We start from the raw sequence: 14,937 nt of genomic DNA, 5'->3' as shown, positions 1-14,937 counted from the left end.
AGCAAAGAAACTTTCATAATTTACCCCCGAATTGATGTATATGTAAACAGCTCCCCTTTCATTTTTAAAAAGATTTTTTTTTTTTTTTTAAAAAAAAGCACACAGACAGAAACCTGTTCACTTTCACTTTCACTGTCTTCCTTACTGCAAATAATTTTAAATATTTCTTTCACTTTGTTATTCAAAAATAGTAGAAACTGTATTCTAACAAATTTGCCCAACAGAGCAGGAATAAATGACAACAAAGAAGGTGTAGTGTAGCCGACAGGTCAATACGTTGACCTATTGATAGTTTTGATATGCAAAGACAAACAGGTTTCACCCGGTTTTCTCGGCCGGTAGTGCAACCCGAGCCAACAACTCGTGACTTTATGCGCGTGCGAGCTCGTGCACACGGACCTGAATACGTTGGCGTGACAAACGGCGGGACCGCCCAATAAAAACATTCGGTGGCCTCAGGTCGTTCAATGGCAAGCGGGTTAGGCCAGTTGAGGGTCGGGCCAAACTGCGCGTTGAGCTCCCTGTCAACTGGTTGATAGCGAGGGAGTGAACAAAGCCGTTAAAGAAGAAGAGAAGATGGCGAGATGCGGTCGGAACTTGAGGAAAGTAGCTGAGTGCATAAAACAGTTACCGTCCACAGCCAACCGGGATATCCAGAACAGAAGCAACGTTAGGTAAAGTGTTTGACTTTTTCAAGTTTTTGTCTGAAACGAGACGGCGTAAAATATGAAGACATAGCTCTAAAACGAGCATTTATACCAAAGTTAAACTTCTGGTACGGGGTAGCTAAACACTGCGGCGGTGTACGATTCACGGCCCTATTTGACTCAAGAATCTCGTTGAATTCGTTAACTACATCTCTGTAGATGGTAGAAAGTAGTGAAATGAGGGTCGAGTAAAAGCAGTATTGGTCTACCTTATAGCAAATGTAGTACAGTCACGATGTTGCAGTGATAAGCCGCATAGCACATTACATAATAATTTATATTCACTGAAACATTAAATTGTCGCTCTTTCACTTTCACGCATAGAAAAGTAAAGCTGATTTCAGTTTCTTTTACTGGACTATATGCATTCTCCTGTGGGGAGCAGCAGTCTTAGCGTAAACTACAAAAATGCGCGATAATTTATGTATTGATTATAAACCAGGCTCATTAATTATTACTATGTCTGCGTAGTGGGTTTTTTTTTTTCTTTTACGTCCCACCACTGCTGATAGCACAGCCAAGTTGAAGACATGGAAGCCTTTCACGTTACATACTTAAATCCCCACGATAAAAATTTAGAAGCATCGTAACGATTAGCATCGATTATCTGTGATTTGCAAAACAGTGTAGTAAAAACGACATGCAGGTACAGTCTGAAAATATTCCTAAAATCGTTAAGTCCCATTTGGTAAATGAAACCATCACCAGAACCTGTAGCAGCTTTTCACCAATTATTGTCTCACATGTGATGCATATATTATATTAAGTTTACTGTTTGTCAGTCATTATCTGTTTATACAACAGCCTCTCTTTAACATCAAAAGCTGACTGCGAAAGAGTATATTATAAACCATGCAGATATGTTTAATACTCCGTATTGTCACTAAGCAGACAGTGTTTCAGATTATTAGTCTAGGTTCTTTTTTCTATTTCAGCTAGTTATCTCTTATATTGGTCTTAGTCCAGTCCCCAGTCCATTCTCTCAGCCATTTTATCTCCCACCCCCCTCCTTTAAGTCATCTTTCCTGTGATTGAACAGCGGGTGGGTGGGGTGTCTCTGCTCACAGCCAGAGCTGTGTGCCTGAGATGACCATAGTAAGGCTATCTGAAATTCTAAGTTTAGAGCAGTCTGAAGTCTTAGGTTTTCGGTCACACAGTGTACTTATACATACACCGACCTCATTATTTGAAAATTCTGTCATTTTTAGTATAAGCATCTGCTACTGTATATGGCCTATATATTTACTCATCACAAGGTAACATTACTTGTTACCTTAGCCTAAACAAGAGCACATTATCTGCTCCCTTAAAATTAAACAAGATAATGCTTTTATCTACATTTTCCTAAAGAAGTGTTAAACAAATCCAAAGTGTGCTACTTTAATTCGTTTCTCAGTGTATTTGTATACTTCCATGAACTCATTGTCCAGCTCGTCTGTTGTTTGGGTTTAATTCTGCTTTCCACCTTTGTGGAGTTTGAGGTGTCTCATTCACCTTTTGCTCTGGGCCATTCTCAGCCTGTACCCAGGATACATTTAGAGGTCAGGTGTATCATATTTCAGGTAGTAAAACAGGAGTGAATAGGCTCCTGTTTAAGGGCAGTGGGTACATTGGAATTTGATGCAGTGTGGGATGAGTTACTATGGGAATGGAAAACCTGATTCATTTGGGAACAGGTTACAAAACTCCATACCTGTGGGAATTGTATTCCTCTAAGCTCATTGAATGCTTATAATTGCTGGCATATTTTTCTGACAGTTGTGAGTCAGTCTTGTTACACACCTGTGCCACAAACAGGCCTTTATGCTTCTTATTTCACAGCCTGTTGAGACTTGGTTTATTGATTCTTAAAACCTGTGTAGAATCATTGGTGTTCTTGGTATTAGGAAAGTCCTATCACTTTAAGCTGATAACAGCAGATTGCTGTCACATATTTAACTTGTTATATTGTCACACCAAAATGTTTGAAAAAGCATTAAATTTATTGTAATTATCGATGTGTTATTGAATTGCTTCCCGTCATGCTGTGGCAGGGGTACTCTGGAACACAGAGCTACAGCCAGCCACAATGGACAAAAAACCCCCTCTTAGACACACTCCTAAGGAGTGGCCAATGAAAATGTCCCTACAGGCTGCTTATGCCTGAGTAACAGGATCTCTAGTTAAGTTGCTGTGGTGAAGGTTATGAGCCAGTTTAAGTTTTTCCATTCATGGTGTCATGGGAGAGCTGGGGCAGGGCTTTTCACCTGATCCAACCTTCTCTGGAGCTACTGCTACATGTTGCCTTGAGGAAGGATTATGTACTTGATTAATTGTAGAGTTGATTAAAGTAGAAAATATATGTGGATTGTGGTTGTCCACAGTCCACATATATTTTACTTATATCGATATAACATTATAAATATAAGCTAATCATCACATTGTAGAAGCTGGAAACAAATGCTGATGTGATGTTAAGAGCTTTATAGCGTACAAGTAATGAATCACCGAACAATGTAGGGCGATTATTTTAAAGGGTACATAGCATTTTTTTTCTTTATTTTCAATCTTATGTATCTATCTTAAATATGGTCATTAATTTACAGGCGCTCACTCTTAACAAAAAGAGACTACTCTAAAATATTTACTGTTAAAATATTTATGAGGGTGCAACCAATCATAAGAAAAGAGCTAAACTAAGAGCTAAAATGTAGGTCCACTTTAAGTATGAACTAATTATCACATTTTTTTCTTATCACCATTTAGCAACCCTTTTTGTTTTTCGTCAGTTAACATCATGAATTGTTTCACAGATATTTATGACAAGTTGGAACAAGTCGAGCCTTTCAGTCAGTGAGGTGTAAAACAGTCTTAACAGTCTAAGAAAACAGCCTGGAAAAAAAATGTTGAGAAATGAGAAAAGGAGGGAAGTGTATGTAAAGACTTAACTAATTTTACTAGTTAATGATTTTTTTTGTGTGATCAGCTGCCTAGAACTGCTAATCATGTTTAATTTACTGCAAAAAACAAACCAAAAAAAAAAAAAACCACAGAAAAATCAAACAAAGAAATTTTTTAGGTCTCAAAAGAGACTTTAAAGATCACTCATTCAAATAGTTGTAGATTAACTTTCACAGTGAGGAAATCTTGAACGAGTGAGAAAATATTCTAATCTAAGATCTTGATTATTGTAAGATGCAGACACAGAGACCTGGAGATCGAATAGCTGAGTAGTCATTCCTGTTCTATCTCTTTGAAGTCTGCTTGCCGTCTCCCACCTGGGTCACATGGATAGTTGGTCACGAAGGTGTCTGCACAGACCCTCCCCCTCACTGTCTGATGATGAAATTAGTTTTCATTGTGTTTCAATCTAAAATCGCTGGCTGCACTTTATTAGCCGATAATTAAATGTTGGCTAATTAAGTGTAGCCAACACTTAATTATCTCAACCAAACCAGTCCTTCAAGGGTTTTAGAAACTTGAATATCAACTGTAATTTTCTTGTGTTCACTATATGTCAAGATGTTTGTAAAATAGATGGACATAAGGCCATAGGCAGTGGGGGAGTTTTCCTCCCCCAGAATTCATGGAATTCCTCTTATGTGTAGTTCACCCATTGTCTGGCCCCTCGGGCCAAACAGTAAGCACAGTTCCTGTAGTCAGCTGTACTCAGAGCTGCACAGCGATCAAGGTGTCCAAAGCTTAAAGTAAAATCAGTGTCCTTGACCTTGTTACGTTACTGCCATCTGTATTTGTGTGACTTGTTTTATTTGAGTGACAAATGCTTGGCAGGCGTGGCGAGTTTCCTCTCCCCAGAATAATGGCTGGGGCTGGGCTATGTTTACAGGTACTGCAGGATAATCAGCTGGTTATATGCTGGTATAGATCAGGACTTCCTTTCTCACTTAGCTTGATTATGAAAAATATTACAGCTGTGCACCCTGAGGACAAAACACATTCAAGAGTGGAGGCACAAACATTAAAACGGCTTTTCAACTGACTCCTTCCTGCGACCCAGACAGTTCCTGTCAGAGATCTATTTATGCTGAAGCCTCCAGGAACAGAAACTCCAGGATGCGAGTTCCACCTGGAAGCTTTTGTATTGCAGACAGTGTGATAGTTCTATACTACCCTCCGTGTTTAAATTAGCTCTCTTTCAACTAGAACCTCGGACACTGCACGGGTCAGTCAACTGGCCATCATGAGAATGGAAGCACCGAGTCCCTGCAGACTTTATCCCCTGACAGTTGAGTTCTTTAAACAGAATGGCTGTTTCCTAGGTGTTGACAGAAAAAGAATTTGGGGTGTTTTATAAAACTCAGAGGCTTCTCGCTGTCATTAAGCAGCTTTCTCTGGCCTCAGATTGTTTGGCTAAAAACTAGACCTTTTTGGATGAGAAACAGCAGTTTTTTGAGTAGCTGGCAGAATGTTGATCCAGAAAGGAGTTAAAAACATTCTTGATGTCATAACAGCAGCTACTGGAACGTTTTCACAGTACAAAATGGAGAGAAGGAAACAGTTGTCTCTCAGTCTGGCTTTTGAGGCCAGAAGGGGAATTAAAGAAAAGTTTTTCTTAATGTTTCTGGGTGCCTAACATTCTTTATATTGTTTTACGAGGGAGGCCACAGTCTGGTGCAGGAGCATGACATGTGCTTCACTGTATGCTTTAGCCTGAGCAAGAGTAAAGATGAAGAAGAACCCACAGTGAGAGGCATGAGCTGTGGGTACTTAACAGTCCAGTATTTCCCACTGCAGGCAGCACAGACCAAACACAGTCACACCCTGTTTGTTGTGTTAAAAGGAATTTAAAGAATAATGAAATGTCAATGTTGTGTCAAAACTTGCTTGTGCTGGCCATTCTCTGATCTCTGCTGTTAGACTGGGGTCAAATCACACAAACTTTCCAAACTGAGAACAACAGATCGATGCGCCCTGGTCTCCTCTGCTTTCTGAGAGCTTATTGCGTTGTTGGTGACTTGTTGTTTTTTGTTTGGTCATCAGATACCTTTCATCATGCGGGATCCTGATGATGCGTGCGCACCCACTGCTGAGTGCAGCCGTGCCAGGGCGCCCCATCACACTGCCTTCACGCAGCTTCTTCAACCTCGCAGATTCCTTCTCCAAGAGGAAGGAGTACTCAGAGAGACGCATCATTGGGTGAGTCTGGATCCACTTAGTGTTTTTGTCATTTTTATTTTTAAATTAATTTATTTTTTGCCTCAAGACACGTTTGGACAGGATTTTTATCTCAGGAGGAGACAGTGTCTGCGGGCAAAAACTTGTATTTTGTATAGAAACAGTTTTTTCACCTCTCTCCTGCGAGTGTTTTTTCCCCCAGCTTGTATTTAACCACTTAAAGTCCTTAAAATATATCTTTAGCTCCTGTTTGTGTTTGTTTGACTGAAATACTCTGACCCTCCTGAAAACTTAAAAATAGTTTCACAGGCAGCTTTTGAAAAAGGATGGAAAAACTCATTCATCCATCAGAATGGCTCCAAGCTTTCTAATTCCTCTCATAACTGGTTTTTGGCGGTAGCACATTGTTAAACAATGACGTCATGATTTGTAGCATGCCTGAGTCACACGCAAGCCCTTTGACTTCTATTTCTATCCTGTGCTCTGACTCACAGATAAAAAACAGCTGAAAAACATGTTTACACACACACACAGCAAAATGATCAGAAATCAGTAATGGCACTGATAAAGAACTGGACCTATGAGCACAATCAATAATGCCACCAACAAAGAGAAAATCTTAATCAATATCCATAATTACTTCTCAGTGTCTTTCTGTGATATCTAATCAGACTTTACGTCTGGGTTGTCCTGCTGCTGAGCTTTTATGTCCATTGCAGAAGAGATGAAATGTAACCAAACCACACGGCTACAAGGGCTGAAATTGAAGCTCCAAAATATGATATAATGCACCAATGTCTGTGATCTCCAGTATTGGCAACATGCGGTGCGTTCAGCTGCTCTGAAATGCCCTGTGTACCAGTGAGTGTTTGGAGTCTGGTCTCTGTATCTGTACCCTACGTGTGTGTGTGACGCACTAAATGTCCTCCTGTGCTCCTCAGAGAGGTCATAATCACTAAATCTGCTTGTATAAATAGACATGGGCACTGGCAGCAATTTTCCCTCAGCTGGACGTCTGGAATTATGTAACACAGTGTCTGTACGTGTCTGTCATTCAACACCTCCAACTTTTGTTTTGTGTGCTTTACTGCTCTTCTTTTGCCCTTATTCCAACATCCCCTACTGACCTATTTGAGCCTTTTCTGGGTCAACGCTGTTGTATTGTGGTTGGTGTCTTGTCACACAGTTGCTGACCTTCATCTCCTTGGTGACGTGCAGCCTTGCGTTAACATATTTGCTCTCTCTGTTTCCGTGTCCCTGCAGGTATTCCATGCAGGAGATCTATGAAGTGGTGGCTGAGGTGGAAAACTACCGCCTCTTTGTTCCCTGGTGCAAGAAGTCTGAGGTGGTCTTCAAGAGATCCGGCTTCTGCAAGGCCAAATTAACCGTGGGCTTCCCCCCTGTAGTGGAGAACTACACCTCCCTCGTCACTACAGTACGCCCTCACCTGGTCAAGGTAAGATACTGCTTCAAGCTCATGGTTAAAAAACATCCACTGTTGATGTTAGTACTGTGACATTATTAGGAAAACACAGAGTAGGTAAAGGAAAACACTCAATCTAAAAGAAACAGACTAAAACGGTAAGAATGAAAAATTAATTTAGATGGACGTCACAGATTAAGCTGGTTTCAAATCAAAGTCAGGATACGGTTTTTGAATGAAGATTGGCACGACAAAGCATGAGCTCCCATTTAGTAACCTTCATAGTAGCTGTATGAAGTCGTCAGCCTATTCAATAAACACTCCATTTTACAATATTTTGAGTTTTCTGGCAGTTATTTCATGGTTCAGGCTTTAAAGTGTTAAGAAAAAGAAAAAGGTCTGCAGCTAGTCAACACAGGCCCGCGGTCTGTGCTGGGGAGACACTCTTGGTGCCTATTCAGCTGGACTCTACTAGGTTACCGTCGTTTTCCATTGCAGTGGAGTACCACCTAATGTGTATGGGAGCATTATAGAAACATGGCAGAAAGTCTGACATCACAGGATGATGGTTGATCTATTGCTTTTTGTCAGACTCGGGGACCACTGTGTTGCTTTGTTTTTTTGCAGCTGTTTTTCCTCATTATTGGGTTTTAAAAATGGTGGTATTGATTTTTGTGAAAGAAGTGCTCTAATGATTCAGCGAATGACGCCATTGACTGGCCAATGCGTGGCACACAGTCTGTCATTGTCACATTTTTGGATCGCCTCAGATTGCTTGAAAGCCCGACCAAGTTGTTACTTAAACTACCCTGTACCAGGTACTGCCACCTAATGGAGAATCCTAAAAACCCTGTCGTGTCGAGCCAAGTGGGTACTAGTGGAAAAGGGCTGTCTGTGTTAAGTCCTGATTAACGTCTTCCTGCAATGTTGTATATTTTCCTCTCGTTCGTTATTTATCCCTGTTGTCATTACACAACATGTGATGGAAAGTTGGCCACACAAGAAGGGGGTGTAAAAAGCTGGCTGTCACAGAGACGTGAAGGCTGGCACAAATAGCTGAATAACAATTGAAAAAAGAGGAGACAATACCTGCCCCTGTCTCACCTCAGCAAAGCTGAACAAACAAATGCTGAGGTGGGTGTGAATATCATTAGAAGATAACACTCAGACGGCACCTCTCTGAGGTGTGAAAGGTGCGAGAGACATTTGCAACACTATCTGCTCTTTTCAGCGAGGCAGGGTTATCAGCCTTAAATTCAATGTCTGTAAAATGTAAATAGAACAGACTGCACTGATTGGTGAACTATCACACTGACTGAAAATCATTCAGGCTGGAGTGAGAAGCACTCCACACTTTTTGGGTGTGAGAGTGTAAACTGTAAATATCACCCTAGTCAAAACAGGCCATCTTTGAAGCTGGGATTAGGTGCAAAGTTCAGCTGGAAATTCTTTTTCCTTTGTTTGGCTGCTCAGAGGGTGTTTGCAGTGTTTTCTGAGGCTGTAAAGTCACAGTTGTTGCTCTAAGCAATTCACAAATGCAATGTCTCTCCTGTTGCTGACTGACCGCAGAAAACTTGTGCATGTTGCTTTTCAGGCATCGTGCTCGGAGGGTAAACTGTTCAACCACTTGGAGACGATGTGGCGTTTCAGCCCTGGCCTCCCTGGGTACCCCCGGACCTGCACTGTGGATTTTGCTGTAAGTACAAACAGCTTGTTGCAGGGCAACATACTGGAAAATGTCCACTATGTGAGAATGTGCTCTGTGATCATGTGTTTCATACAGTCACAAAGTTAGAGACTCAGCTGCTAACTTTACCGTCTCCTCCTCCTCAGATCTCCTTTGAATTTCGCTCCCTCATCCACTCCCAGCTCGCTCACGTGTTCTTCGATGAGGTGGTGAAGCAGATGGTTTCTGCGTTCGAGCGGCGTGCCTCCAGTGTTTACGGAGCCGAGACGCCCATCCCGCGCGAGCTCATGTTCCACGAGGTCCACCACACGTAACGACAACCTCCCTCTGCTGCACAAACATGGACCCACAAACAACAACGTCAGAGAGCCCGAAAAGAGACTATCTGTGTTCCAACTGAAAGTGCCTTTCTCACAACAATGAAACCATTTCCTGTGTCAGATTTTAAAGCTGGTGTGGATCCTCCAGCTGATTTTCACCTTGGTGCTAATGCAGGTTCCTGTATCAGACCTTGATCTGGTGGTGAAACTGAGCCCGCAGGTCAAATGGAGGCCCCATGGTGCGTCAGGCCAGTGCGTCATCACTTCTGTACACATTAGCTATAGGGATGCAGGCACACAACTGAAAACGGAGATAAAGCAATGATGAGCTGCAACATGCAGAGTTTATTCAGATATTTTAGATATTTACTTTTGCACACAGATTCTCTAACGTTACATTTACCTGCACCTAACAGTCAAAGACATGAAGATATTCAGTTTCACACATGACACAGGAAAGCAAAGAGTTCAGCTGGAGCCAGACAATGACTGAAATTATTCTGGAAGCTGCTGAATAATTTAAACCCTTTTTTTTTTTTTTTTTAAGTAAGCTGTGTTTCCGCCAGATGGACCAGAGTGTAGGTTAAGTCCCAGAGGGAAAAGTTTCTGCTTACACTTCTCAAAAGTACAGGAACGTCAGAGGGGAGTGTGACGTGTGATTGGTGGCGTACTCTGGAGTACTGAATTACCACCAACTACTGGACTTTTTTTTGTGTATAGTCTAATGCTAAACCAGCTGTCACCTATTTATAAATGGACTAATTTGCTGCTAATCTGTATGAAGGAACAGTTTAGTTCCTGGAACTCTGGACACTGAATGGAAAAGCAGCTTTAGAAAGAAAAAAAAAACACAGGCTCCAGCTCCTTGAGTGTGTGTTGTGTTTTGTCAAAATGATTGTGAAACTGAAGATTTTTTTTGGTCTTGGACTGTTGGTCGCACATTTGAAGACATTGCAGTGCACTGTGTCAAAACACGCAGGGCTTTTCTCAGTATTTACTGACAGAAACTGAGGATTGTGAAAACAAACATTTATTGTGGCTAGCCTAGTCTGCTGATGCGCACCACTTGAACATTTCTCACCCCGTATGGTTCTTTTAGTGCAATGGAAATGGAAAGGCAGCTTCATTTATATTCCAAACACAGAGGCAAAGAAGAGCATTAGACCAACATCACAATAAAAGCAGAAGAAATTCACTGAATGTACAGCAACGTGACATGTAAAGTATAAAATTTTAAAAATGAAAGACATAAAGAAAGACGAAAAAAGGTCCCAGTGAGAGACAATACAGGATGTAGTGACGCCAAAACAAAGTGACGCAGTTTCAGGGAAGCACAAGGTTACTAATAATGCCCAAATGCCAGAAAGCTTTCCTGCCTTCCAAAATGCACTTTACTGAAGTACATAGTGTTGCACGTAGTGTGCACACAGCTGGGACATACTGTGCCATAACATTGCACCTTGAACTCTGACCCTCTCGCTGTATCTGGCATGGGATTGTAGGTCAGAATGGCCAGAAAAGCACACACATACTCCGTACCCCCTCTAGATACTGTAGAACATCCTGGTATTTTGGCATTTATATTAAATCTTTTTTTCTTTTTTTGTGGCAAACTCCATAATAGTGTAGTATGAGTAATGGAAGTCAGAACCAACACCACTGAAATCCCATATCTTTGTACCAAAGGTAGAGCAGAGTCCTGCCATGTGCCCATGTTGGGGCACAGAGACTGTTATGAATCCCCTGTTTTAACAGAAATTCTGAAAACAAACCAACATGTTGTATCATGGCCAGCAGATTAGACACTCGCTGGATATCTAACTGCTGACAGACTAAGCTCCTGTTATTTAGCTGCTTTATTTTCAGTGTGGATGGACACTGGACTTCTATCATTACTTAAATGCTTTTTCAATTTCAACAGCAGTGGGTGGAGATATTTGGGCTTAAGTGTGCAATAGCAGCGGTGTGTTGTAGTCATGCTGAATGCAGCCAAGCAAGCGTGTAAAACCCACTGCTGATGTCAGGGCCCAAAGCAGCTGCTAGGCAGGAGCCAGGAGCTCATTTTATCAAACTAATGAGAATTATTTTTGGTTGTAGTGTTGTTTTTGATTTAACTCCTGCTGTATGCAGATTAGCTAGTTTGAAACTAAGGATTTTTTTTAGATTTAAAGAAAAGCTTTACATTACGTGCTGAAGTGGCTCCATCTTCAGTCACAGTTCTGTTTATTTGTCTTTGTTTTTGGAGCAAGATGTTACCATGTTTGAGGAAGAGCTGGTTTAGTGAGCAAGCTGGTTTAGTGAGCAAGCTACATTAGTGCTCAGTAACACTCTGTGACTAATCAAAACTACTCTGATGTTTTGGTTAGAGGAAGTCCCTTTCAATGAGATGTAGTGGACCCTGACTGACCACAACTTCTTTCAAAGTAGCCACTTTCTAAGTGAACAAGTCATACACTCATTTAAAGTGTGTCTCTTTTTTGTACCAGGCTGTAAACATGTTTTTGTCCTGCTGTAAAGTTTGTTTTTAACATTTTTAACATGGAAGTCTATGAGGATTGGCTCACTTCTGGGGCCAGCCTCAAGTGGCCACTACAGGAAATGCACTGTTAGGCAATTCAGCTTTGGCTTCATTCATCATCTCCCACCATGTTATTAGCAGCCTCCATATATGGTCATAAATGTGCTTCATGTTTGACCTCTGACTGATGTCAGAGTGGTTCTCCTTCAGTGTTGACCCCTCACAGCCCAGTAAAAAGCGAGCTCTATGGAGAATGTAAAGGGGCGTAGCCCTGCACACGCTGGCTCAGTCACCCCTACTGTTGCTTTGCTTCACACTGGCACCTTTCAGTTAATTATGAATGTCAACCGCGTCCCACCAGCCAATTGGAAAAGCGAAGCCTTGACTTCTTAATAGTTTATTCAGTGGTGTCTGGTTCTGCAGGATCACGTGTTTGTGTGCATGTAAGGATTATTTAGAGGTAACTTAGTTTGTGCTGAATTAGCGGTGATATGTTTTGTAGGCAAATACAATAAAAAGGGAATTGGCTGCAAGGGAATACAACTGTGCGGCAAGACTTTCTGTTGATCATGAAACAAAACCGTGAGAAAATGATACTAACCCTGATAAATGCTAACCTAAAGAAGAGAAATTGAATGTTTAAATGCAACACATTGATTCAGAGAGTGCACTGTGATCATTATTATTAGCAAACAGCTCATTGTTCAGTCAGAAATGGCTTTTACCATCACACAACCAGCATGGGGCTCAGATCAGGATGTTTCCGTGATGAGTCCGCTAACCTGAAACCTTCCACCTGTCCAACACACAGCACCCACAGAGTGCCTCCAGACCTGCTGGCAACATATTTATCTTCATTTGTAAAGGAACAATAGACTCATTTTATCATATTTATTACTTAGTTTAGGTGTAAATGCAAGCACTTCACTCTGGGAGCCAATGTTAGCATTTAGAAGCAGTATTCCTAATACAATGTCGTTTTACAGCACTGGGGGAACTCCTCCATCAGTGTTGCTGTATCAGTATCGTCATGTTTATACACTGCTCTGCATTTGCCTTTTCTCTGCTTACTATAACCACTTTACTGCTTATGAATGCTAACTAAGGTGGCTTCATGTGAAGTGTAAGTGTGTAAATACTAGTTTTAAGATCACATTAGAGCTACACACTGCTGTTAAAGAGTATGATTATGGATTTGTGTCAGCTTGTTTCATGCAATGTGGAAAGGACGTTTTGTTTGTGTTGAAAAACATGGACTGACTGCATGATTTATAAAGTATTTTTTCTAAAAAACAAACCTGGGTTCTCTGGTGTGTTTCCTCCCTCTGGGCTGGGATCAGACAGAAATAGGGTTGTCATGTGAGCATTGAGAATAGACCTGCTGCAAGTGAAGCATCTGAACAGTCTGTCATGAGCTTTGGAAATGTCACTGCAGGCAAAGGGCAAAGTAGAATCTGAAATTTCCCTCTGCCCTTTCAAAGCTAACACGGATCACTGGGAACATCTGAAAGCAGACTCACAATTATTACTGTGACATCACTTAATTGGTAGTTGACCTACTCATACAGTTACAGGACATTTTAAAAGGTGGCTCCTCGTGAACAAAAGCCAGAGATTTGAAAACTGGGGACAGCATGTGTAGTTCATTCACAGTGATGACTGTGACATGTGAAACTGAAACCAAAAACTCCCCCGATTAACTCGTAAAAATACCCCACACAGCTCACATCTCCTAAGTTCAGCATGTAGCTCACTGAATTGTGCAAAATTATTATTTTTTTGGAAAACAGCTCAAACATGCACTGTGAAAAATATCTGAACCTTTTCATGTGTAGTGTGTCACGTCTTATAGCCTAAAGCACATTTAACCAACAGAAGCTGACCCGAAGAGATTCACGGGCAAAACAACACATGTAGAGAATAAACTGCTTTGGTGTAAAAAGTTAATATTTGAGACAAGTGGTGAGTATTAAAGATTTCTAACTGCTCACCCACTTTGTCACAGGCAGCAGCTAATCAGTGATGCGCTGAGGCCCCTGCCACGTATAGGTGCTGAGGACACCATATATGCCCACACAGCCATGCTCAGTAGAGTTGTAGCTTTAGTGGAAGGCTGTGCAACGTTACAAGATTACTTGCAATACCGGCTGCAACTGAGTACATAATCAAATGTTACATCAAGGTTATGGACAGCCTCATCTTCATCTTCGTCTCCCTAATTGTGTTACATAATGATTTTGTAACCAGTAAGAGGAGAGATACACCCAAAGGTGTTTGTTTCCTGCTTTGCATAATTGGTAAACAAAACAAAACCCTATTTGGCTAATAAATAATAAGTTCCTGCAGATGTTTCATAATAGAAGCATTATTAAGAAATGAAATGTTTTCTGTCTAGGGAAGTGATAGAGGGCTTTTAATGAGTCTACAGTTTATACACTATTTAATGAGTGTATAAACTGTAGTGCAGGAACTTTAACAAAAAGTAATACAATACTACAAGTAGTGCTTTTAGAAATGAAGTCTCTCTGAATGTCCCTGTTGGACATTCAGAGTGAGAGACCCCCGTCTGTATCACCGTGTCATCTATTTGGACTAAGACTCCTATTAAAGCACATGTCAGTGAAAGGAGCTCCTTTCATGCGCTACAGTCTGACCCAGGTGAGTATCTGTGACATAGCTACAGAATAAATATTTACATACAATTTCCTAGAAATAATTCATTAATCGTTTGGACTAGAAATACTTTGATGAAACTCCCCTAACCTGTCACATTGGTTTGCCCCAAACCGTTGGCTGTCAGGCAGGTGATTGAGTACCAGCACTCACTGGTACTCAATCACCAATTCTCTGTAGACTATGTGACCCAGACTCATGAGCAGTTCTGATTAATGTTGGTAAAGAGGGATAGATGTGGGCTGTACGATGGTGGAGTAAAGGGTAAGAATGAGGGTGATGAGGGTTAGGATGAAGAGTGCTCTGCTGGTGCCAACCCCAGCTCTTCGTTCTTCCCCCTCGTCCGTCTTTTCTTTTGCTCTGTCATTATTTGTGTTCTCCTTCTTTTCTCTCACTATTTCCTTCACCTTACTTTCCCACCGTTTCTATTTCTGCCTTCCACTTTCGTTCTTTAGCTTCCTTTTTGTGTCTGTCTTTTTCCTGGTTTTCTTGCT

At 41.2% G+C, this 14,937-nt stretch overlaps 1 protein-coding gene across 1 annotated transcript; it reads left to right on the top strand.

Moving 5' to 3' along the window:
- The first annotated feature begins 441 nt into the window (after positions 1 to 441).
- On the top strand, positions 442 to 13,067 carry coq10b (coenzyme Q10B). Its single transcript, XM_084908072.1, has 5 exons — positions 442 to 674; positions 5,688 to 5,843; positions 7,086 to 7,278; positions 8,840 to 8,941; positions 9,079 to 13,067. Exons 1-5 carry the CDS (start codon positions 577 to 579, stop codon positions 9,244 to 9,246), a joined length of 717 nt encoding a protein of 238 aa, XP_084764198.1. The 5' UTR covers positions 442 to 576; the 3' UTR covers positions 9,247 to 13,067.
- The last annotated feature ends 1,870 nt before the right edge of the window (positions 13,068 to 14,937 follow it).

This window comes from Perissodus microlepis, chromosome 16, assembly GCF_051167445.1.
Source record: "Perissodus microlepis isolate ML-2025 ecotype Zambia chromosome 16, ASM5116744v1, whole genome shotgun sequence".
In the NCBI taxonomy this organism is placed as follows: domain Eukaryota; kingdom Metazoa; phylum Chordata; class Actinopteri; order Cichliformes; family Cichlidae; genus Perissodus; species Perissodus microlepis.
Note: the sequence above shows the minus strand (reverse complement) of the source record. Positions and strands in the feature narration are given on the sequence as shown.